Below are 21,346 nucleotides of genomic sequence, written 5' to 3' on the forward strand. Positions count from 1 at the left end.
GGCCCGCACGGGGCTGATGGGGCCGTTGGGATGCACGGAGCACCCCTCGGGCTCCCGGTGCCCAAGGACAGGGCGCAGGTGACCTGCACTCAGCGCCCTCCCTGCAGCACCCAGTGGCCGGGTGGCCAGTACGAGGGGCCAGGCACCAAGAGACGCTGTCCCCTCCCGCTGCGGCCAGCCAGGAGCACCCCGGTCATCGCCGCCACATTGGCACGCCACGGGTAACACAGCCCCTCGCTCCCCGTAAAAGGACGATCCTATTGTCCCGGTGTCTAATTAATTGTAATTATTTTCATATGACACTATCGATAGGGGCTGCTCGTGTAATGAGGCGGCAGTTCCGGTGTGAAATGCTGAAGCAAGGAATGTAGAACATGTTAAAAAATATTAATCTACAAATGAAAATGATTTTAATTGGATTCTGCCTTTGGGGTCGGGTCACTGTTACATTTTCAATCAGAGTTGTCCAGTCAGCAAAGCAGGCTGCGCAGCCCTTTCAAATGGAAACGGCGAGTGGCTTGCAGAGGTTAATAGGAATGTTGGAAAATAAATAGGTTATTGATTGATAATAACAATAAGCTGACTCCAGTTCTACCTTGGTGACCTTCCCTCACCCAACTTAGAGAAAACTCAGTTAGCATCTAATTACGGAGCGCCTTACAAACCCACGTATTAATGAGAGCGCGCGGCGGCACGGGCCGGGAGCCCGGTCTGGGTGGAGCAGAGAGCTGGGGGGGTGCTGGGGGGACACTGCGGGACCCCGGCACGAGGCACCTGGGTCTGCAGGAGCCGCCCCGAGCCCTTCTGCCGCACGGAGCCGGTGCTACCCAGAGGCCGCTGATATTTCTGGGGCTGATAGGAATTGGGTTTTTGTCTAGACGGGCCTCTAACTTGTTAATAACCAGCCCGATCCATCACCGAGCATCGATTGCCTGGCCGGGTGACCAAGGGGCTTTTCTTCCCTGCGTAACCCTGCCACAGGGGCTCGAGTCCCCGCGGAGGTGGCCGCAGCTCACGCAGCACAGGCTGCTGCCAGCACGGCTCCCGTAGCCCCGTCTCCCGCGGGGGTTCGGTGCTGGGGCTGCTGCCCGGCCCACGCAGCGCCACCGCCCCGTTCCGCGCAGGTGGGAGGAGAAGGGCCGCTGGCTTTGCACGCGCGGAAGTTTGTCGCCGATATTTTAATTGCCTCAAGATACGCCAGGGATCTCCTGCCCAAAGCTTCGGCATTATTCATTATCTCGCACATGGCTTTCGGCTCTGTTTGCTGCGAGATACGAAGCAGCCACAGCCATCTGGAAAACAGGCGGGCTCCTCTCGGCCGGCACGGCGCCCGCAGACGAGCGCCCGCGCCCTGGGTGTAAATGCCCAGGCACCGATAACGCGCCCGAAATGGTGTCCTTTCGCACCGCCCATCTTTTTAACGTTTTCTGAATATGAACTCAGTGCAGAATTAGTTGTGAGAATGAGAAGTGGCCAGAAATAAATTATGCCGGGGAGAAGCACAGTTTGGGACTTCATGATTGTAATTATTATTACTTCCACCTTACTAATGAGGTTAGGTCAGAGGCCGCCTGTGCAGTTGCATTTCATTCTGCACCACGACACCCAGGCCAAACAAAGTCTCCCCCTGGCACCCCTGCGAGGTGCTGGGGGCTGCAGACACACGACGCTGTGCTCCGGGACTGCAGGGAAAACCTCTCGGAGGGTCTCTGCGATGTGCGCGCTGTGAGGTTACAGCCCGTGGGCCTCCTGTCTCAGCCAGCCACCTCCCGAGCCCGGGGGCGACACATCCCTGTGAGCACAGCTCTTGGAGTGCAGATAGGGAGGGGAAAAAAGGATAACTTTTATTTTTAATTGTCATTTTTGCAGATCTGAGACCAGAGACTCCAGACCTCTTCAGCGACCTCGGTGCAGCTGGGACTCGCGGCAGAGCTGCAGGCACCAGGACGGTTCACGGCTCCCGACGCTGAGCCACTTCCAGCCCAGCAGCTCCGCACGGATGTGCAGCTCACAACCACAGCACCGGAGCCTGGGCATCCGCAGGGACACCCGGGCAGCTCCAGGGACCCCTGGCAGCACTGGAAGGGTTGGGCAGGATGGAGAGGGGCCCTGCCAGGGCTGGGGAGGGGGGAGCAGCCCAGGAGGCTGGGGAGCGGCGTGCCCGGCAGTGTCCTGCCTGCCTCCCGCTGTCCCTTGGCAGCTCCATGGCCAGCACCGGGGTGGTTTGGGACATCGGGGGGCACTCGGGGCCCCCACAACCCCCTCGGGCTGAGCCCTCCCTCGCAGGAGCCCTCGGCAGCTCCTGGCTCACAGTGCCGGAGGAACCTGCAGTACCTGCAGACGCGAGCGAAATGCCACATATCAATTTCACGGCATCACTTTGCAATTTGATGCAAATGAACAACATTTCTCCTGCTTGTACACATTTTCTGTCAACACGTGTTTGAGAGACTTGCTGTGACATGTCAAAATGCTGCTTACCGGGGGGAAAATAAACACGGCGGTTTGGTTTGGCTGCTTCCCTCTTGCGCTGCCTGGAGGGGAAGGGGCCGCACGGAGGTGGTCTGCACGCACAGCACCCGGCCCCCAGCCATGGGGCAGCGGCCCCCTGCTAGGAGAGGGCCAGGAAAGCGCCTCGTCCTGCTCGGTGTGCCCGGTGTGCCTGAGTGGGAGCTGCGCCCCGTGGGCACTGCCCACAGCGTCTCCTCCATGGGCGTGGGGATGTCCCTGTGCAGCCTGTGCTGCTCGCCCCCGCGGGCTCCAGCAGGTGCCCCACAGCTGGTGCCCCACAGCAATAGTCCCACACCAGGTGCCCCACAGCAGGTGCCCCACACCAGGGGTCCCCGTGCCCCCCCCTGCAGCTCCCGGCTCGGGGCTGGGCGCACCCCCAGGACCCCGCAGAGCCCCGGCTGCGCTCAGCCCCTGGGTGCCACCCCCCCGGAGGCCCCCCCCGCTGCCCGGCGTAGCCGGGGGGCTGCGGGCTGGCTGCGGGCTGGCTGCGGGCTCCCCGTGCAGGGTTCGCTGGAGCTCGAGCTCCACCTGCTGCCGCCGGCACCGCGCCCGCATCCCGCATCCCGCATCCCGCATCCCGCACCCCGCACCCCGCACCCCGCACCCCGCACCCCGCATCCCGCATCCCGCACCGCACCCCCTGGCTGGGCTGTCCCCGGGCAGGCTCCCCCCGCACCCCGGCTCCCCGCGGCCCCCCCCTTGCAGCTCTTGGGCTCCAAAAGCCGTGAGCCGGGCCCCGGGCGTGCACCTGGAGCAGGGCTCGGGGCTGTGCCTGCTGCCAGCTCCGGCAGCGCACCCGGCACGGGGCTGCCCAGGGGTGCTGGGGGTGTGCTGGGGGTGCTAAGTGGGTGTACTGGGTGTGCTGGGGGTGTGCGAGGCTTGCTGGGGGTGTGCTGGGCGTGCTGGGGCTGTGCTGGGGGTGCTGGGGGTGCGCTGGGGGTGCTGGGTGTCTCTTCACTCCAAGTCCATCCTTTGTGGGTGCTGGGGGAGGTGACACCATCTCATGCCCTGCCCCAGTCACTGTGGGACAAAGCCTCTGTCCTGGGACACCCCCCAGAGCCCCCCCAGGCACTGCCCCCCTGCGTGCCCATCAGCCCAGCACCCCTTTTGCTCCCCATGGGGTGAGGGAGCCACTGGGGGGGCTGGTGCCTGCACCCACTGCCCAGGACCCCCAGGGGAGGGGCAGGAGGCAGACCATCCCCCCCCCCCCGGCTTCCCCAGTCCCCCCTGCCCCACAAAGACACCACACACGAGGCGTTTGCACACTTGCCATGTTCACAGCAGACATTACAGGCAGTAAGGACATCCTCGGCCCCGCATCCCTGACCCCGGAGCATCCTTGCCCCGTGCCAGCGCCGAGACCTGCGGCGCTACAGGACGATGGGGGACGCTGCGGCACCGAGCGGGCTCTTGGGGACATGTCCTGCCCCAGCACCCCGTGCCCCAGCCCCGGTGCTCTCCCACCCATGGGCCCTGTGAGGCACCGGGCACGCCACAGCCTGGCCAGGGGAGGAGGGGGGTGATGCACATGGGGTGAGGTTCTCACACCCCGAGACGAGAGGCAGCCCGCAGCCGGTGTGCCCTGGACAGGCTGGGGCACCCCAGGGCCAGGCGCTGTCCCCGCGACCCCTGCCCCCGTCCCTGCTGGGATCCCCTCTTGGTCACCACCCTTCTTCAGGCGGGTCTCAAACAGGGACAGACAGACAGACAGACAGACAGACAGACTTCTCCCAGCCAGGACAGGGACTCCTGAGGGGACAGGGCGGAGCGAAGGAGCCGCGGCTGTTCCGTGACACCTCTGTCACCCGCTGCCCTCCTCTGCTTGGGAGGGGTGGCCGTGCAGGGGAGCAGCCGCCCAGCGGGCACCAGTGGCCCGTCCCCTCGGAGGGGGCACAGCGGGTCCCTAGAGGGTCCCTGGGCAGGGGCTGGGCTGGAGGGCTCTGGGGACCTGCTGGGGACCCCTGTGCTGGACCCCACTCCTCCTCCTGCCCTCCTCTGCCCCCTGCTCCTTCCCCATCCCTGCTCCTCTGCTCCAACTGCGGAGCCGACTCCTGGACCCCTCAGCACCGCCTCTGCCCCCGGATCCGGGGCGGGCAGGCACCCTCTTCAACTGAACACATCGGGATCAGCCCAAAAATTCCTCCTGACCCCGGTGTCGCTGAGGACGGGGAGGGGCAATGTTAGTGGGTTAATGCGGAGGCCGGCAGCCACCTGCCCGCGGGCGCTTTGGCCACAGATTGCACACCCAAGAGGCTGGGGGCGCAGGACCACGGGGGCAGCCAGAGCCCAGCGAGGTGTCCCCCCGCTGGGGGTGTGGGCTGACAGCACAGAGCAGAGCCTGAGCAGAGCCTGAGCGGAGGCAGCAGTGGTGCTGAGCCGTCTGTGGGGGCTGCGCTGGGTGTGGGCACCCTGACAGAGCAGCAGAGCTGCCAGCAGCTAGAGGCAGGCCAGCCACGGACACTCGGCTGCCTCCAAAGGTCACCAGCACCAGGTTAGTGAGCAAAAGCAAAAACCACTGAGGACAGAGAAAGGGAGCAGCTGGAGCTGGGTGCTGGCCCCTGCTGAGTGCATCCCCTCGCCCCCAGTGCCGTGCCTCTGGTGTCCTGCAGGGCTGCGTCCTGCCCCGCTGCTGCTCCCACGCCCCACTGCACAGCGCTACCCCACGTGCCAACCCCGGGGGCTCCTGAAGCCTTCACCTCGGCAGAATCCGTGCTCGTTCAGGGCAAGTTTTACCTAATTAGGGACCTGTGGAAGCAAAGCAGGGGCTGCAGACCAGCCCCAGCGTTAGCAGTACCCTCACCCTGCCAGGCAGAGCAAGAGCGGAGTGCCTCTGGTTGGCTTGTCATTGTCACCGTCACCATCATCATCACCGTCCCCATCCCGTTCCCTGTCCCTGTCCCTGTCCCTGTCCCTGTCCCTGTCCCATCCCTGTCCCTTCCCCTGTCCCTGCCCTGTCCTGTCCCTGTCCCTGTCCCTGTCCCTGCCTGCCCTCTGGCCGTGTCAGTGGCTGGGAGGATGCTCCAAGTACCAACCCGTGGCCAGCCTCGGCCCTCGGCGCCTCGCAGTTAGTTAGGACCACGGTGCTGGCAACGGCTTCCCGCATGCAGCAAGGCAGGAGATAAACTGTGGAGAGACAAAGGGAGTGAAGAGAGCCCGGGAGCACCCGCACCCACCTCCGCGTGGCAGCACCCACGCGGGGAGGCAGCACGAGGCCGTTCCCGTGACAGCTGAGCTGGTGCTGGGGGACTCGTGGCAATGATGCTGCTTGGGGGGATCTCTCCGCAAACTGGGTTTGCTGCACTTTCATGGCCATTACCAATTGCTAACAGCTTTGGCATTTTTTCTATTTCCACTCAACATCTTTTCTTCACGTAACCACAAGTTTTTCTCAGAAGACGAAAGGCCAATAGGGAAATTTGGAAAGCCCCGCAGCCCGAGCACTGCCCTCCACGAGGTACCAGGGCAGCAGCGCTGCTGGGCAGCACCGGCAGCCACGAGTCCCCTGGGCAGGCAGGAGGCCACCGTTCACTTGCCATGATGAACAGCACCAGAGAGTTAAAGTGCAAAGAAGAGTTGTTAGTAGCAGTAGGGAAACAAGTACGGCAAGGTTAGTACAGGCGGTTAGTAAAAGAAGCATGGCATCACCGGTCGTACTTAGAGAGCATACAAACTGGAAGAGAAATGAAGAGAAAAGCAGCGATGATTAGTTTGTTTAATTCAGTTCAGGAATGTGTTAGTAACAGAGAGATCCACTGGCTTAAAAAGGAACTGAAAAGCTTCTGCTGATAAAACCGTTTCGGGCTGCCAGTCAGCAGCAGAACCCCCACGGGGGCCTGGGCATCGCCGCCCCGCTGCGGCAGCGAGCGGCTCCTGCGGGGGGCTGCCTGCGGGCACCCTGCACTGCCCTGTGCTGCCCTGCACTGCCCTGCGCTGCCCTGTGCTGCCCACCCTGATCTGCCCACCCTGCTCTGCCCTGTGCTGCCCACCCTGCTCTGCCCACCCTGCGCTGCCCTGTGCTGCCCACCTTGGTGCCACGCTGCCCAGCCCTGCCCCTGCGTTCCCCCAGCCGTGCCGTGCCGCAGCACCCCGCAGCACCCCGCAGCACCCCGCAGCACCCCGTACTTACCCAGCTTTTCCGTTCCCCTTTAAGGACAGCGCAGGCTGCCCGTGGTTAGTGGGAGGCGAGACAGGAGCGGTTAGTAGGGCATGCGCCGGGGCTGGTTAGTGGGTTAGTTATCGCGAGGGGCCGGGGGCCCTGGTTAGTGCGTTACCCACGGAGCAGAGCGCACGCATGCACAGCCGGTCCCCGTTAGTCCCCCCACGGCCAGGCAGTGCCCTCCTGCGTGACAGCTTCCTAGAGCAGGAGGCATTTTTGGGCTTTGCCACTGGATCGAGATTTGGGAGGGTGTCAGTGGACGGTTCGGCCTGCGTAACGTAACCCCCTTCCTGAACGAATCGCTCTGCAGGATCTGCCGCTACCACCCGTGATGGTGGGGCACAAACCCCCCCCGAGCAGCACTCCCCTGCAAGTCGTGTTTCCCAGCCCCGGCACCAGCAAGGATGAGCCGTGCTCCGAGAAGGAGGCAGCCCCGGCAGTGCTGAGCCTTTGCCTCAGCATCGCGAGGCTCCGAGGGCAGGGGCGCCGAAGCAGAGGAAGCAGAGGAAGGGGACGGGTGAAGGCACGGCGAGAGCATGGCACAGCCTTTGCTGGCGGTGCCTGCTGTCCGGGCAGGGGCAGTCCTGCAAGAGCAGGGCTTCTGCAGAGGCATCCGCCGGGCTCTGCACCGAGCCCGCCGGCACACAGAGGGAGGAGGAGGAGGAGGGCTGGCGGAGAAAACCACGACATGGACTGGGGGCAGTGCGCCCTGGCACCACGTCCCCTCCCCGTCAGAGGCCGCCTCTCGGTGGGGCCGGCTGCAGGAGCGGGTGCTGAGCACGTGCTGAGGAGCGAGACAAGGCCGGGCAGGGGCTCCCAGGCACCCTCTGCCCCTTGGCGCCTCCAGGTGCCCTCGTCCCACAGGGGCCGCGTGCCCCGTCGGGACCTTCAGCAGCGCACAGGGCACACGTGCTTGTGCTGCGATCCCTCTGCAGCCCCGCGAGGGATGCGCCGAGCCCTGCTCCCCTCGGGGCTCCAGGCTGGTCCAGAAACCTGGCATTTCCCCAAAATACACCCGGTGCAGAGCCAGGGTCCCACCAGGACAAGGCAGCGGTGGTGCAGGGCACTTGTAGAAAGCACCAGGACTTTGCCGGCAGACAGAGGGACGGGGCAGGGTCGGTGGGGATGGCGGGGGGCCCTTCTGGCTCCGGCCATTGTGTCCTCCTGGGGAGCTGAGCCAGCTCCTCGCCCGTCCCCTTCCCCCTCCTCTGTTACGCTCAGGGAGGGGGGCGGCTCTCATCCTGCCCATGCCCTCCCCGTTGCCCTGCACCAGCCGCAGCAGCAGGAGGAAAGGGGCCCCAGCACCTGGCAGGAGAGCGGCGCGCGGGCAGACCCGTGTCCTCAGGCACCGCCACCGCCATCTCCTTGGCTGTGTCCCCGCGGCGGCCGGGCTCTCTCCGGGTGGCTGTGCCGGGCCGGGCAGCTCCGGGGCCGGGCAGCTCCGGGGGTCCTCGTGCTGGCAGCGATCGCAGCTCCCTATGCCCCAGCTCCCTCGGGCACGGTCAGCCCGGATGGGCAAGAGCTGGGGCAGCGCCCCGGGGCTGGCAGTGCTGGGGGAGCAGAGATGCTGTTAGAGCCCTGGCAGCTCGATGGCCGCCCCCTCCCCACCATCGGGCACCCCTCGGAGATGCAGCCCCCCCCCCCCCCATGCAGGCAGCCCCAGGATGGGGTGAACCCATGGACCAAGCCTGGGGGGAGCTGTGAGGGTTTTGCTCAGGGTGTGCAGGGGGCAGCCCAGAGTGCAGGGAGCAGCGCTGCAGCTGCACTGACCCATGCCAGGTCTCAGGGTGTGGGTGAGCACGGGGCTGCCACGGCCAGGCAGGACCGAGGAACGTCCGTGTCCTCCCCCCCCCGTTGGTCCTACCTGTCGTCACCGGCTACACGAGCGCCGTGCAATGTCCCCTTGTCCTGCCTGGCTGCTCCGCCGCGGAGGCTGCGCAGGGGACTGTGTGTGAACAGACCTCAGTCAGTCATTAGCAGCTGCAAAAGAAAGCAACCAACGCAGCAAGAGAGCAAGGCGCAGCGCCCTCCACCCGGCACAGCCCCGCGGGGGGCACGGGCAGGGTGCGGGCAGGGCGCCCCTGGCTCCGCGGGTCCCTGCGGCTCCCCAGGCCTGCAGGGTTAGACCCCCGAAGTGGTGTCCCCTGCTCTGAACCCCCAACCCCCCGCCCTTCCCGCGAAGGAAGGGGTCAGCTCCTGCAGGGCAGGGATGGGAGACGGAGGTGCCAGGCCACCAGCTCTGCGCGGCTTCCCTCTCCACGTGCCGGGTGCCCAAGGGGACAAGGAGCCGCCCGGGCTGAACGCAGGCAGAGCCGCAGCTCAGCAAGGGACGGAGGCCCCCCCACCACGGCGCTGCCCTAAGGGAAGCGTGGCAGCGTCCTGCGGCGAGGGGACCCCGTGCCCTGCAGGTGCCCCCAGCCCCACCGCTGCACCCCCGTACCTCCTGCGGCACCTGGGCGCTGCTGCAGGGGGGACAGGGACCAGCAGGGCCTCGGGGCTCCTGGCCAGGGGCTGGGCACGGGGCACAGCGCTGGGTAGCCCACCCCAGCCCCGGCCAGCTCTGCCCAGGCTCCGGGTCTGCTTGGTGCTGAGCTGGGAGGTGCTGGTGGGGCAGGGGGGGGACGTGGCTGCAGGCAGGTGCCTGCTCCCAGCCACCTCTGTGGGCCAGCAGGGAGGCATATCTGGGGGGGCAGGAGGGGGAGGAAAACAATGTGGTGCCAATTTTCCACCACGCGCTCCTTTTGTGCCACGGGCGGTGGCACCTGGGCGTCCAGGCACAGCACCCGGGTTCATGGGCATGAAGCCCCCCCGGTGGCAGGGGGAGCCGGGGGACACGAGCTGCGCCACGGCAGGAGCGGGGAGGCAGCGGGCGTGATGCTCGTGCCCTGCAGGCACAGCACCACGGTGCTGAGCGCGGTGGGCACGCTGGTGCCGCCCTCCTCCCCCTGCCCGTGGCAGGACCCCCGGCCCCCTGCTCCCTGCAGCCGCCCCCCCGGCCCCAACACCCCCCCCCCCATCCGTTGTGCCCGCCGCAGGGGTGCGGGGGGGTCCTGCGGGCTCGGGGGTGCTGCAGGGTTTGGTTCCTGGGCGCCTCCCCGCTCCCAGGGCGAGGTGTGCCCGCGCACAAAGGGCGGCGAGACAATAGCGAGAGAAAATGGCTCCCCAAAAGCAGCGGCCGCATCTGCCAGGTTAACTCTTTGCAGGGGGAAGGCTGCGCCGAAGCGCCCGGAGCGGTGCTGGCCCCGGCCCCTCCTCTAAAGCCCCTACCCAAAATCACCGGGTTTGGGAGAAAATGGTGGTTTCTAGACAAAGAAGCAAACCATCATTTTGGCTAACTTCCTTCCGGGAGCACTGAAAATTAGGCAAGAATCCATTTACCTGTCTCGAGCCCTATTCTTGATGAGGTTTCTGAAAAAAAAAAAAAAGGCAAAAAAAACAAAAGCAGAACAAACAGGCGGTGCCTCAGTTAGCAGTGATGTTGGTACCGGGGCTGCGGGCCCGGGGGGGCCCCACCACGCACCGCAGCTGCGGCCCTGACAAAGGGGGGGGGGGGGAGCAGCGGCACCCCCAGCCCCGCAGCGCTGCTGAGGAGCCGGTGGCTGCTGCCCCCGGGCCTGGCTGCGCATGGGGACGATTTATAGCCGGGGAAGGAGAAGTTCCCGGGGGGTGGCATTGCGGTGGGAGCAGGCGGCGAGGCAGCGCCCGGCCCCGCGTGCTGCCGGCCCCTCGGGAGTGCTGCCGCAGCAGCTGCCCGGGCGTGGGTGCATGCGGGCATCGCACCCCTGGGGGGGCTCCCGGGGCTGCACCCCCCGGGCACGCGGCAGCACCCGGACGGCAGCCAGGTTTCCATCCAGAAAAGCGCGGAGAGAAACGTAAGGGCGGCTTTACCTGATTTCCAGGCGGTGGCCGGGCTTGGGGACGGGCGGGCTCCGCTCGCTCGTGGCCGCCGCACGGCTCCTTTGTGCTGGAGCCTTCCAGAGAGGATCCCCGAGCAAGACATCGCCATGCAAACTCCTCCCCCCGCAGCCCCCGCCGCCGCCTCGGCCCTACCTACGGCGCAGGAGGATGCTGCAGCTCCCATTCAATTTTCATGCTGAAAATGCGGCCGAGTCACCTTCACCCCCCCCCCCACGGCCCCAGGTGATTTTGGCTCGGGACAAGGTGGCCCTGCGGCCCCCCGCAGTGTGGGGGGAGCGTGGAGCCCCCCAGCCCGTGCCTGGCAGGAGGGGGCTGCTGGAGAGGCACCCCGAGAGCCCTGCCCTTTGCACGACGGGTCTGGAGCCCAGGCAGGTTTGCCTCTGCCCGAAGCCACCCAGAGCCACCTGCAGCCACTGCACCCTTGCGTTGTTGTCCCAGGTCCCTGGGGGACCCCAGGGGCCCAGCGGCACAGGACTGGTCCCAGCGGCAGCTGCTGGCCCTGCTCCCGGCTTGGCTCCCCCCAGACGTGGCACAGTCCCCGCCGTCCCCTCTGCCCAGGGGATGGGCACCAGCTCCTCCAGCCAACAGCCCCAGATGTCCCGGGGCAGCCGGAGGGTTTCACTCAGCCCATCCCCACACTGTCTGGTCCTCTGCTATTCTGTCCTTTTAACTATTATGTCCTGCGAAGAGAATTCCGTCCCCGGGAAGCATTCTCTCTGATGGTGGTCTTTCTTTTGCAAATGTCAGGAATGGGACATTTTAATCACATCAAACCTTTTTTTTTTTTCTCCAGAGTGCTTCTGAAATGAGAAATATTTCCAAACCAGCTTTTTCCTGCCACATTTCCAGCTCCAGCTGGCCACCATTTTCTTGCTTGCCAAAGAAGTGGTTTATCAGCAGCGGCTGGGAGGAGCGGCGGGGGCCCGTGCTGCTGGGGGGGCGCAGGGGGGGCACCCAGCCCCGGGCCTGGGGCTCTGCTCTGCACAGCGGCTGCGCTGCAAGGCCGGGGGGGGGTGTGCATGGGTGCAGAGGTGTGCAGGGGGCTGCAGGGGGGTGTACGCGGCTGTGGGGCGCACGCATGAGTTCGTGGGGGTGTGCACAGGTGTGTGCATGGGTGCGGAGGTGTGCAGGGCTGTGTGCATGGGCGGGGGGATGTGTGTGGGTGCAGGACGGGTGCGCAGCGTGGGCCTGCCAGACCCTGCGGTCCTTCCTGCCCAGGCTCAGCGGTGGCTGCAGTGTCCTCCTCCGCCTTGGTGGGGCCGCAGCGCTGCCCCAGCGGGGTGCTGGCAGAGGAGACGGGGTCTGGGGGTGGGGGGGGGGACGTGGGGATCCCTGGGGGAGCCGAGGGACGGTCACTGCACCCCTCTGCTGCTCCCTGCATGAGCTGGGCAGGGGCCTGGCCTGCCTGTGACAGGGACAGGCGGATGGCGGTGCCACGGCAGGACAGACCGACAGACCCCCGTCCGTCCCTGCCCCTGCAGCGCCTGCCTGGGCACACGGCACCGCCGCAGCCGCACGCCCGTGGTGACACGGCGAGGGAGCCGCTCGCCCGTCGCCCTGCCCGCCCCCCCCCCCCCCAAGTGCGAGCACACCGCCTCGTACAACGGAGCTTTTATTGAGCTTTGGTGCCGGCACCGCGCCGGGACGGGGACAGGGCCGGGCGGCTGCGGTGCGGGCGGTCACTGCTGGACCCTGCGGACGGACTGCACCTGGCCCGTCTGCGCGTGGGAGCCCCACTCCCGCACGTGCTTGTACTCGCCGGCGCCGCTGTCGCTCTCCAGCAGGTACTGGAAGCCGCGGTACCCCGGGTACTGCGAGCAGACCCACCTGGAGCAGGACGCAGCACGTCTCAGGGCTGGTGGCACCGCGACGGGGCCGGAGACACCCGGTGCCGCGGGTCCCACCGCCCCCGGTACTCACGCGCCGGAGCAGACAAGGAAGGAGCCGACGGCGCTGCTGCCCCAGCCCAGGGCGGGCAGCGAGGGGCAGTCGTCGCTCAGCTCCCCCCTCCTGCCCTGGAAGTTCTCCTGCTCGAAGAGCATCAGCCGGCTGCGCCGGTGGTCCTGCAGCGAGAGGGCACCGCGTGGGCACGGCCACCCCCTGCCCCCTGCCCCCTGCCCCCTGCCCCTTGCCCGTCTCCCCGTCCAGGGCCATCTGGGGGCCGGCACGGCCCCGCGCCGGGCCCTACTCACGGCGCAGGCGATGGGGCGGAAGGAGCACATCCTGTCCACGCGGTAGGCGTTGCTGCCGCTCCACGCCTCCCAGCACGGGTACTCGCCGCGCTCCAGCACGAACTGCTGCCCCTGGAAGCCGCAGTGCTCGAAGCCTGCCCAGCTGCCGGGGAGGTGGGGTGAGCGCCCTGCGGCACCCAGCACCCCGCGGCACCCAGCACCCCGCGACACCCAGCACCCCGCGACACCCAGCACCCCGTGGCACACAGCACACCCAGTGCCCAGGGCAGGGCTGGGGCCGCTCCCCACGGGAGGCAGCCCCGTGGCTCGGGTGGCAGAAGGCACCCAGCGCCTCCGCCTGCCCCTGCAGCCCCCCGGCCCCGCACTCACGCCCCGCTCTCGATCTTGAAGGAGCGGACGGTGCTGAAGCCGCGCTCCGGCGTGCTGTAGCAGTCGGCGGTGAACTCGTGCCTCTTGCCCTGGAAGAAGGGCTCGTCCCACACCACGATCTGGGGAGCACGGGCGGATCAGAGGCTCTGCAGGCGCAGAGGCCCCCAGCAGATGCCGCGTCCCCGTGCCCAGGTGTCCGCGGGGCTCCGCCTGTGCTCCTGGTCCTCCCCGGCCTCCCGCACCTTCCAGAGACCGGAGGCCATCCTGCGGCGCTGGCTCATGGTGGTTCTGTGCCGGAGAACGGGAGGCTGGTGCGGGGCTGCCGGCAGACCGCTGCCTGGAGCCGCTGCCCGGCCCCGGGGCCGTGCGTGGGGCCGCGCTGCGTGGGGTGTGCGGGCAGAGCGAGGCCGAGGGGGTCCGCACGCTGCTGCCGGCCTCCTGCACTTACCGGGGTGAGGAGCAGCGCCCGGAGAGGTGGCGCGGCCGGCAGCCCTGGGGCAGGGTTTTTATAGTGATTAGGGAAGCTGAGGCGATTCCAGATAAGAAAGGGTTAAGAATGAAACTATTAAAGGAGAACAGAACATTAGGTGTAGGGCAGGAAGCAGATGTACGGACAATGTATCTCAAAATAGGACATACGGGCAATATATCTCGAACAAGACATTGGAATCCAAGATAAGAAAATAATGAGCAGAAGATTCGAAGAAAAAACAGTCCTTGCGGTTAGGAAGAAAGCTAATTCAGCAGAATCCTGACCAAGGGTGAAAAGTACACTGTGAGGAAGACTTATGGCCTTCCTCTCTGAGACCACCGACCACAGCTCGACGACCCCTGCCCAAGACCACTGAGAGGATCTGCGCAGGCGCAGGACACAAAAAACTGATTAGCATGAGAAGCGAGAGTAGGCGGGGTTAGATAATGAATATGTATAGGCGTTAATAAAATATTAATCACTGTGATGTATAAATTTGGGACGGCTTTTCACTTCGGGATGCACGATAGGCGGAAAGATCCCCCGTGCATCCGGCGCCGTCAATAAAGAATAAATCACTTAAAGAAATTGGATTTATGATCTTTGAAACAATCTGGCACCCCAGATGGGACTTCTTCTCTGTCGGACCGCAGGACCCGCTGGGAACAGGACTCCCTAGGGTACCCCCGGGATTTCCCGGAGGGACTCCTCGACTCAACGGATCACTGCGGAGGCAGACACGGACCCCATCACTGTAAGTGATTATATTCTTTATTTTGGTTTATTTGGTTGACCGGTCAATTGGGGTCGTCTGTAAGTCAGAAAGTAAAAGTTTTCTGCAGGACGGCATTTGGTTTTTTGGAAAGCACTCAGTTGCTGTTGGGAAACAAGTAACCTTTGCATGCGAGGTTGGTATTACGTTGTGTTTAAATGTGGAACTTGACCTTGGCTATTGTCTTTGGGATTTTGATTATACTCTTTATAACGTTACTAGGATCTTGGTGTTATTGTGGAAAGCTGCCGGCTTGTATTGTGTAACAAGAAACATTCTGAACTGTAACATGGGGGGGCAGCAGAGTAGTGGGATTCCAAAGAAAAGCCCGTTGGGATGTATCTTGAGTCATTGGAAAGATATAGGGGGATCCCCCGGTGGAACTGAAAATAAGAAAATGTTGATAAAATATTGTAATCAATGGTGGCCACTTTATAAGTTGGATTGTGAGGGAAATGGCCACTGAATGGAACCTTAAATTATAATACTTTACTACAGTTAATGTTGTTTCTAAGGAGAGAAGGAAAGTGGGATGAGGTGTCATACGCAGATATGTTTTTCACTTTGAGAAACCACCCGGAATGGCAGAAGGAGTGTGGAATTAACTTAGCCCCACAGGATCCTTTGATCCTGGCAATAGAAAAGGATATGAAGAAGGAAGGGGCAGGAAAAATGAAAAGATGTTGTTCGGCGTGCAGTATCGGGCAGAGATGTTTGAAATTGAATGAGTCAGAGGAGAGAATGGAGGATTATGTCCTCCCGCCCCAGATAACAGAACGAGACGTGGGGGCGAGCTCAGGAAACGGCAGAATAGATAAGAAAAATGAGAGTTGGGGGAATGGAGACTTTACCCCGATCACGGCTCGAACCCGAAGTAAGGTCGGGCCCATTATTCAAGCCCCGTTACGACAGGCTATGGGGGCTAACGGACCAGCTCGGATAAAAGTACCTTTCACAACTGCTGAGTTAGATTCATGGAAGGAAGCTGTGAAAGGATACCGGGATGATCCAGAATCAGTGGCCCGGAGGTTTGAGCTGATTGTAAAGAATTTAGATCCCGATTGGAAAGATATAGAGATAATGCTGGCAGCATTATCGGAAACGGAAAAGCAACTGGTAATTAAGAATGCACAAACTCAAGTACAGACCCAGGTAACGTCAGGAGTTTTACCTGGAACTGTGGAGGTATATGTGCCCAGAGTGGACCCAAACTGGGACTATAATGATGAGGGTGATTATAGGTTATTAAAAAGATATCAGGAATGGATTAGGATCGCCTTGGAAAGTGCGATACCAAAGTCTGTAAACTGGTCTAGGTTATATACCATAAAACAGGGGCAAACTGAGACCCCGTCAGAATTTCTCGATCGACTAAGGACAGCAATGCAAAAATTTACAACGATAGACCCCTCTTCTGAGGAAGGTAAAGTCCAGCTAGTATCACTGTTCTTGGGTCAGTCTGCGGACGATATAAGGCGGAAGCTTCAGAAAATGAAGGAGCCGGATGTGAGAGATTTAGAAAGGCTGGTGGAAGAGGCATGGAGGGTATTTAGGAATCGAGAAGGGAATGAGAAACAAAGGCTGGGTAGGGCTATTGCTGCGGCAACTGTTGCGGCCTTACAGAGGCAAGAAGAACCTTTTCGGGGAAAAGGAAGAGGGAATGGGATAAGGGGAAGGTCAGTAAAGCCTCCCCTGAGACCGAATCAGTGTGCATATTGTAGGGAAGTGGGTCATTGGAGAAGGGAATGTCCGAAACAACGGGAGAAGAACAGGTTGATGGTAGCTAGTGTATCTCCCGACCAATGAAGTGGACCGGGGGATTCTACCCTAGCAGATCCGCTGGTTAAAATTAAGCTAGGGAAATCAGGACAGGAAGTGGAGTTTTTAATTGACACAGGAGCGACTTATTCTGTGTTAAACCAGAAATTGATACCAGAGGATGAGGATTTCGTGACGGTGATAGGAGCTACAGGCCAGCACGAGAAAGCCTTTTTCCTAAGGCCTTTAAAATATAAGTTAGGGAAACAGATGGGAATACATAGGTTTTTATATTTACCAGGATTCCCGAAGTCTTTGCTGGGGCGAGATTTACTAGAACAATTAGAAGCGGAAATTGTCTTTGAAAAAGGGAAGGTGGGGTTAAAGGTGAGAGAAGAAAAGCTGATAACCGCGCTAAGCTTAACGCTGATACAAGCAGACCCCATCGGTAAAGTATCTTCGGAGATTTTAGACCAAGTTTACCCAGGAGTCTGGGCTACTGACATCCCTGGGCGAGCCAAAAATGCAGCCCCGATAGTGGTGAGATTAAAGCCAGGGGAAAGGCCAGTTAAGATTAAGCAATATCCCCTAAGATTAGAAGACAGGAAAGGAATTAAGGGGATAGTGGATAAGTTTTTAAAACATGGACTGCTGGTTGAGTGTGAATCTGAATATAATACTCCTATACTACCAATTAAGAAGCCAGATGGGAAGAACTATAGATTAGTGCAGGATTTAAGAGCTATAAATAAGATCACTGAAGATATACACCCTGTGGTAGCCAACCCGTACACATTACTGACTAAATTAAAAGATAATTTAGTTTGGTTTACCGTACTGGATTTAAAAGATGCCTTCTTCTGCCTGACTTTAGCCCCAGAAAGTCAGAAGCTTTTTGCTTTTGAATGGGAAAATCCAGACTCAGGACGAAAGGCTCAATTGACCTGGACCGTATTGCCGCAGGGATTCAAAAACAGCCCCACGATTTTTGGGAATCAACTAGCAAAAGAGCTTGAGGTTTGGGAGGCCCCAAACACCGAAGGAGTTCTGCTGCAATACGTTGATGACCTTTTGATAGCCACTGAGAATAGGAGCAGCTGCATGCAATGGACGATAAGTCTCCTTAATTTTCTGGGTTTGAATGGGTATCGAGTCTCTCAACAGAAGGCTCAGCTGATTCAGTCACGTGTAACTTACTTGGGGTTTGAGATTTCAGGGGGACAAAGGGATTTAGGAACAGAACGGAAAGAAACTACCTGCCGTACCCCAGAACCACAGACCATTAAGGAATTACGAACTTTTCTAGGGATGACAGGTTGGTGCCGTCTATGGATTAATAATTATGGACTAATTGTAAAACCCCTATATGACCTCATCAAGAATAACCAATCAAAATTGGTCTGGACGGGGGAAGCACGGGCTGCCTTTAAGAAGCTTAAATTGGAGTTAATGCGAGCACCAGCTTTGGGTCTACCGGACTTGTCTAAACCCTTTTGGTTGTACTCCTATGAGAGACAAGGGATGGCTCTGGGGGTGCTGGCACAGAAGCTGGGCCCCTACAGGAGAGCTGTGGCCTACTTCTCTAAACAACTGGATGAAGTAAGTAAAGGTTGGCCGGGTTGCCTTCGAGCGGTGGCCGCTGTCATCATGAATATACAGGAGGCTCGGAAGTTCACTATGGGACAGAAGATAACCGTGCTGGTATCACACACTGTCTCGGCAGTCTTGGAGCAGAAAGGGGCACACTGGTTATCCCCTCAAAGATTTTTAAAATACCAAGCAATACTGGTGGAGCAAGATGACATAGAAATTGTGGTTACTAACATTGTGAACCCAGCTTCTTTCCTTAGTAACGCTCCTGACGAGCCAGTGGTCCACGATTGTATCGAAACTATGGAAACTGTGTATTCTAGCCGACCAGATCTCAAGGAGGAGCCCTTGGAAGACGCGGACGAATCATGGTATACTGATGGAAGCAGCTTTGTGAAACAAGGACAACGCAAAGCAGGGTATGCGGTGACGACCACTCAACAGGTAATTGAGTCGAAACCATTACCCCCTGGGACGTCTGCTCAGAAAGCAGAAATAATTGCCCTTACGCGGGCATTGGAACTAGCAGCAGGAAAGAAAGTAAATATCTGGACAGACTCTAAGTATGCATTTGGTGTGGTGCATGCACATGGGGCTATCTGGAAGGAACGAGGATTATTAACGGCCCAAGGAAAACAAATAAAATATGCTGAGGAGATTTTGAAGTTGTTGGAAGCGGTAAAGCACCCAGAGAAGGTGGCTGTTATACATTGCCGGGGACACCAAAAAGGAACCGCTGACTTCGAGGTAGGGAACCGATCGGCTGACCAAGAAGCAAAAAGGGTGGCCGGATTGGCTGAGGCAGAAGCGCTCACTTTAATACCAGACGGTAAAATACAAACTTTAGGTGAAGGACAGGAACCTAGGTACACACAGGAAGATCAAAAGTTAATTGGGGACCTGGGAGGAAAAGCAAGGAGTGATGGATGGGTATACCTGAAAGATAATAGGGTTGTACTACCCTCTAATTTAATATGGCCTATGGTCATGGCAGAACATAATAAGACTCATTGGGGAGCAGACACCTTATATAAAAATCTGAGTCGAGTCTTGGTGGGAAGAAATCTGTATACTACGGTAAAACAAGTAACCCAGCAATGCAGTATTTGTTTGCATCATAACCCTAATACAGAAAATAGGGTAAAGTTCGGAATAATCAGTAAAGGAAACTATCCAGGACAACAATGGCAGATAGATTTTTCAGAACTGCCAAGAAAAGGGGGGTATCGATACTTGTTGGTTTTGACAGATACTTTTTCCGGGTGGCCGGAGGCTTTTCCCTGTCGAACCAACAAGGCAAGAGAAGTGGTTAAGGTTTTACTGAATGAGATAATATCGCGTTTCGGAATTCCGGCAGCAATGTCCTCGGATAGAGGCTCTCATTTTTGTGCGCAAATAGTTCAAGAAGTAAGTAAGGTCTTAGGGGTAGACCGGCAACTCCATACCCCTTACAGACCACAGGCAAGCGGACAAGTGGAAAAGATGAATCATCTAATCAAACAACAAATAGCCAAAATAGGGCAAGAGACTAATTTATCATGGCCTCAGTCTCTCCCTTTGGCTTTACTTAGAATTAGAGTAAAACCACGGACAAAGGAAAATCTAAGCTCTTTTGAAATATTATACGGAAGACCCTATCAGTTTTTGTTCAGCGGGGAGGACCTGACGCAACTGGGGTCGGGATACTTGTATAATTATTTAATAGGACTCCAAAAACAGTTGGATCAAATATCTAAAGTTGTCTCAGGAACCAGGGCTAGAGGGCTGGACCAACCAATCCACCCCTTTAAACCTGGGGATTATGTGTATGTAAAAGCATTTGCAGGTCGCCCTTTGGAAGAAAAGTGGACGGGACCATACCAGGTGCTGCTGACAACACATACCGCCATCAAGATTAAGGAGCAAACGGCCTGGATCCATTATTCGAGAGTGAAGAAAGCTCCAAAAGCCCCCTGGAAAGTAACGCTGGGTGACGGTGAACTGAAACTAAAGTTCAGTCAAGCAAAATGAAGACACTATGGTCAGGAGTATTTAGTAATGTAGTTAGCAGAAATTTAGTTAACAGAATTGTTTTATTTCTGTGGCTTATAGTTGTAATTGTGATTCAAGAATTGGAAGGTGCTTCTATGATGATAGAGAATGGTGGGTGGCCTTGGTCTGAAGCCGTAACCAGGGAGGATAAGAACATTAATGGAAAGTTAGCTGTTGTGGTTATTTGGCGAACAAATGGTGATCATTTACATGCATTATCAGAATGGCAAAATTTAGGGGAAGGGTGGATACACCAAAGAACTGTAGGGGACGAAATTGAAATAGGGTGCCGAATGATTAATGGAACAGCCCACGAGAAAGCAACGGGGATTTTAGTAAAACCGACTTCCAAAAGTGGCCAACAAGAAGGTTGTATCCGCCCAGGTAAATTAGATTGTTGGTATAATTTTATATTAACACAGACTGTAGCAGTTAACTGTTTTTGGACTAATAATGGTCAAAAGCTCGAGATCAAGGAAGGCGAGAGCCTCATGATAAATTTTACAATATATGCTATACTTCCTAAGACAGTGAGACCCCCTATTGCACTTCCTTCCCCTACAACCTATGCCCAAGCCCCAGTCAAGCTGGAACCCAAAATTTATGAAACAGGCCCATATGTAGTAAGGAACACAGGCCAACAACAATTGTTATTTAATCCAGAATGGTCTCTCAAGCGTGTTGAATTGCTAATACAAATTAACATCTCAGCAGTTCAACCAGCCTGTTCTCCTTTCCTGAAGACATCATTAGAAGGCTGGACAATATGGTCACAAAAGCAAGTACACCTCAGGGGCAGAACACAAAGAGACTTAACTGGAATGCTAGGAACAGGATTAGGAGTTTTAAGTTAACTTCATGGTTACCCAACTTTCAATAGTTAGAACAAGTTTTTAATGATCTGGTTATGTTATTGGTAGTAGAAATATTTGTATGTATGTCACTGCGATACTGCTAATGATAAGGGCATGCAATGCAAAAGAATTTGCATGGGGAAAAGAAAAGGGGGGATTGATTAGGGAAGCTGAGGCGATTCCAGATAAGAAAGGGTTAAGAATGAAACTATTAAAGGAGAACAGAACATTAGGTGTAGGGCAGGAAGCAGATGTACGGACAATGTATCTCAAAATAGGACATACGGGCAATATATCTCGAACAAGACATTGGAATCCAAGATAAGAAAATAATGAGCAGAAGATTCGAAGAAAAAACAGTCCTTGCGGTTAGGAAGAAAGCTAATTCAGCAGAATCCTGACCAAGGGTGAAAAGTACACTGTGAGGAAGACTTATGGCCTTCCTCTCTGAGACCACCGACCACAGCTCGACGACCCCTGCCCAAGACCACTGAGAGGATCTGCGCAGGCGCAGGACACAAAAAACTGATTAGCATGAGAAGCGAGAGTAGGCGGGGTTAGATAATGAATATGTATAGGCGTTAATAAAATATTAATCACTGTGATGTATAAATTTGGGACGGCTTTTCACTTCGGGATGCACGATAGGCGGAAAGATCCCCCGTGCATCCGGCGCCGTCAATAAAGAATAAATCACTTAAAGAAATTGGATTTATGATCTTT

At 58.7% G+C, this 21,346-nt stretch overlaps 1 protein-coding gene and 1 long non-coding RNA gene across 4 annotated transcripts; one reads left to right on the top strand and one right to left on the bottom strand.

The window, feature by feature from the left end:
• Positions 1-3,768: 3,768 nt before the first annotated feature.
• CRYBA4 (crystallin beta A4) lies at positions 3,769-13,652 on the bottom strand. 3 transcript variants are annotated; one of them, XM_080559042.1, is made up of 7 exons: positions 13,595-13,652; positions 13,389-13,434; positions 13,147-13,265; positions 12,778-12,919; positions 12,506-12,648; positions 8,532-12,412; positions 3,769-8,217 (listed from the first exon to the last, which is right to left on the bottom strand). In XM_080559042.1, exons 2-6 carry the CDS (start codon positions 13,425-13,427, stop codon positions 12,265-12,267), a joined length of 591 nt encoding a protein of 196 aa, XP_080415168.1. In that variant the 5' UTR covers positions 13,428-13,434; positions 13,595-13,652; the 3' UTR covers positions 3,769-8,217; positions 8,532-12,264. The 3 variants fall into 3 exon arrangements, with proteins under 3 accessions (XP_080415168.1, XP_080415167.1, XP_080415166.1); XM_080559041.1 differs by lacking the exons at positions 12,506-12,648; positions 12,778-12,919; positions 13,147-13,265; positions 13,389-13,434; positions 13,595-13,652 and having other exon boundaries at positions 8,532-10,075; positions 10,556-12,162; XM_080559040.1 differs by lacking the exons at positions 12,506-12,648; positions 12,778-12,919; positions 13,147-13,265; positions 13,389-13,434; positions 13,595-13,652 and having other exon boundaries at positions 8,532-12,162.
• Positions 13,653-13,655: 3 nt separating this feature from the next.
• LOC308179221 lies at positions 13,656-21,329 on the top strand. Its single transcript, XR_013940287.1, has 2 exons — positions 13,656-14,526; positions 19,555-21,329. It is a non-coding gene; the product is annotated as an uncharacterized lncRNA (long non-coding RNA).
• Positions 21,330-21,346: the final 17 nt, after the last annotated feature.

This window comes from Anser brachyrhynchus (assembly GCF_964034855.1).
Source record: "Anser brachyrhynchus genome assembly, chromosome: 17".
NCBI classification, from domain to species: domain Eukaryota; kingdom Metazoa; phylum Chordata; class Aves; order Anseriformes; family Anatidae; genus Anser; species Anser brachyrhynchus.

What these genes read in the sequence shown, in the direction of transcription:
- CRYBA4 (XM_080559041.1), bottom strand. Translation starts at nt 9,848, where the DNA reads ATGCGGCCGCTGCTTTTGGGGAGCCATTTTCTCTCGCTATTGTCTCGC.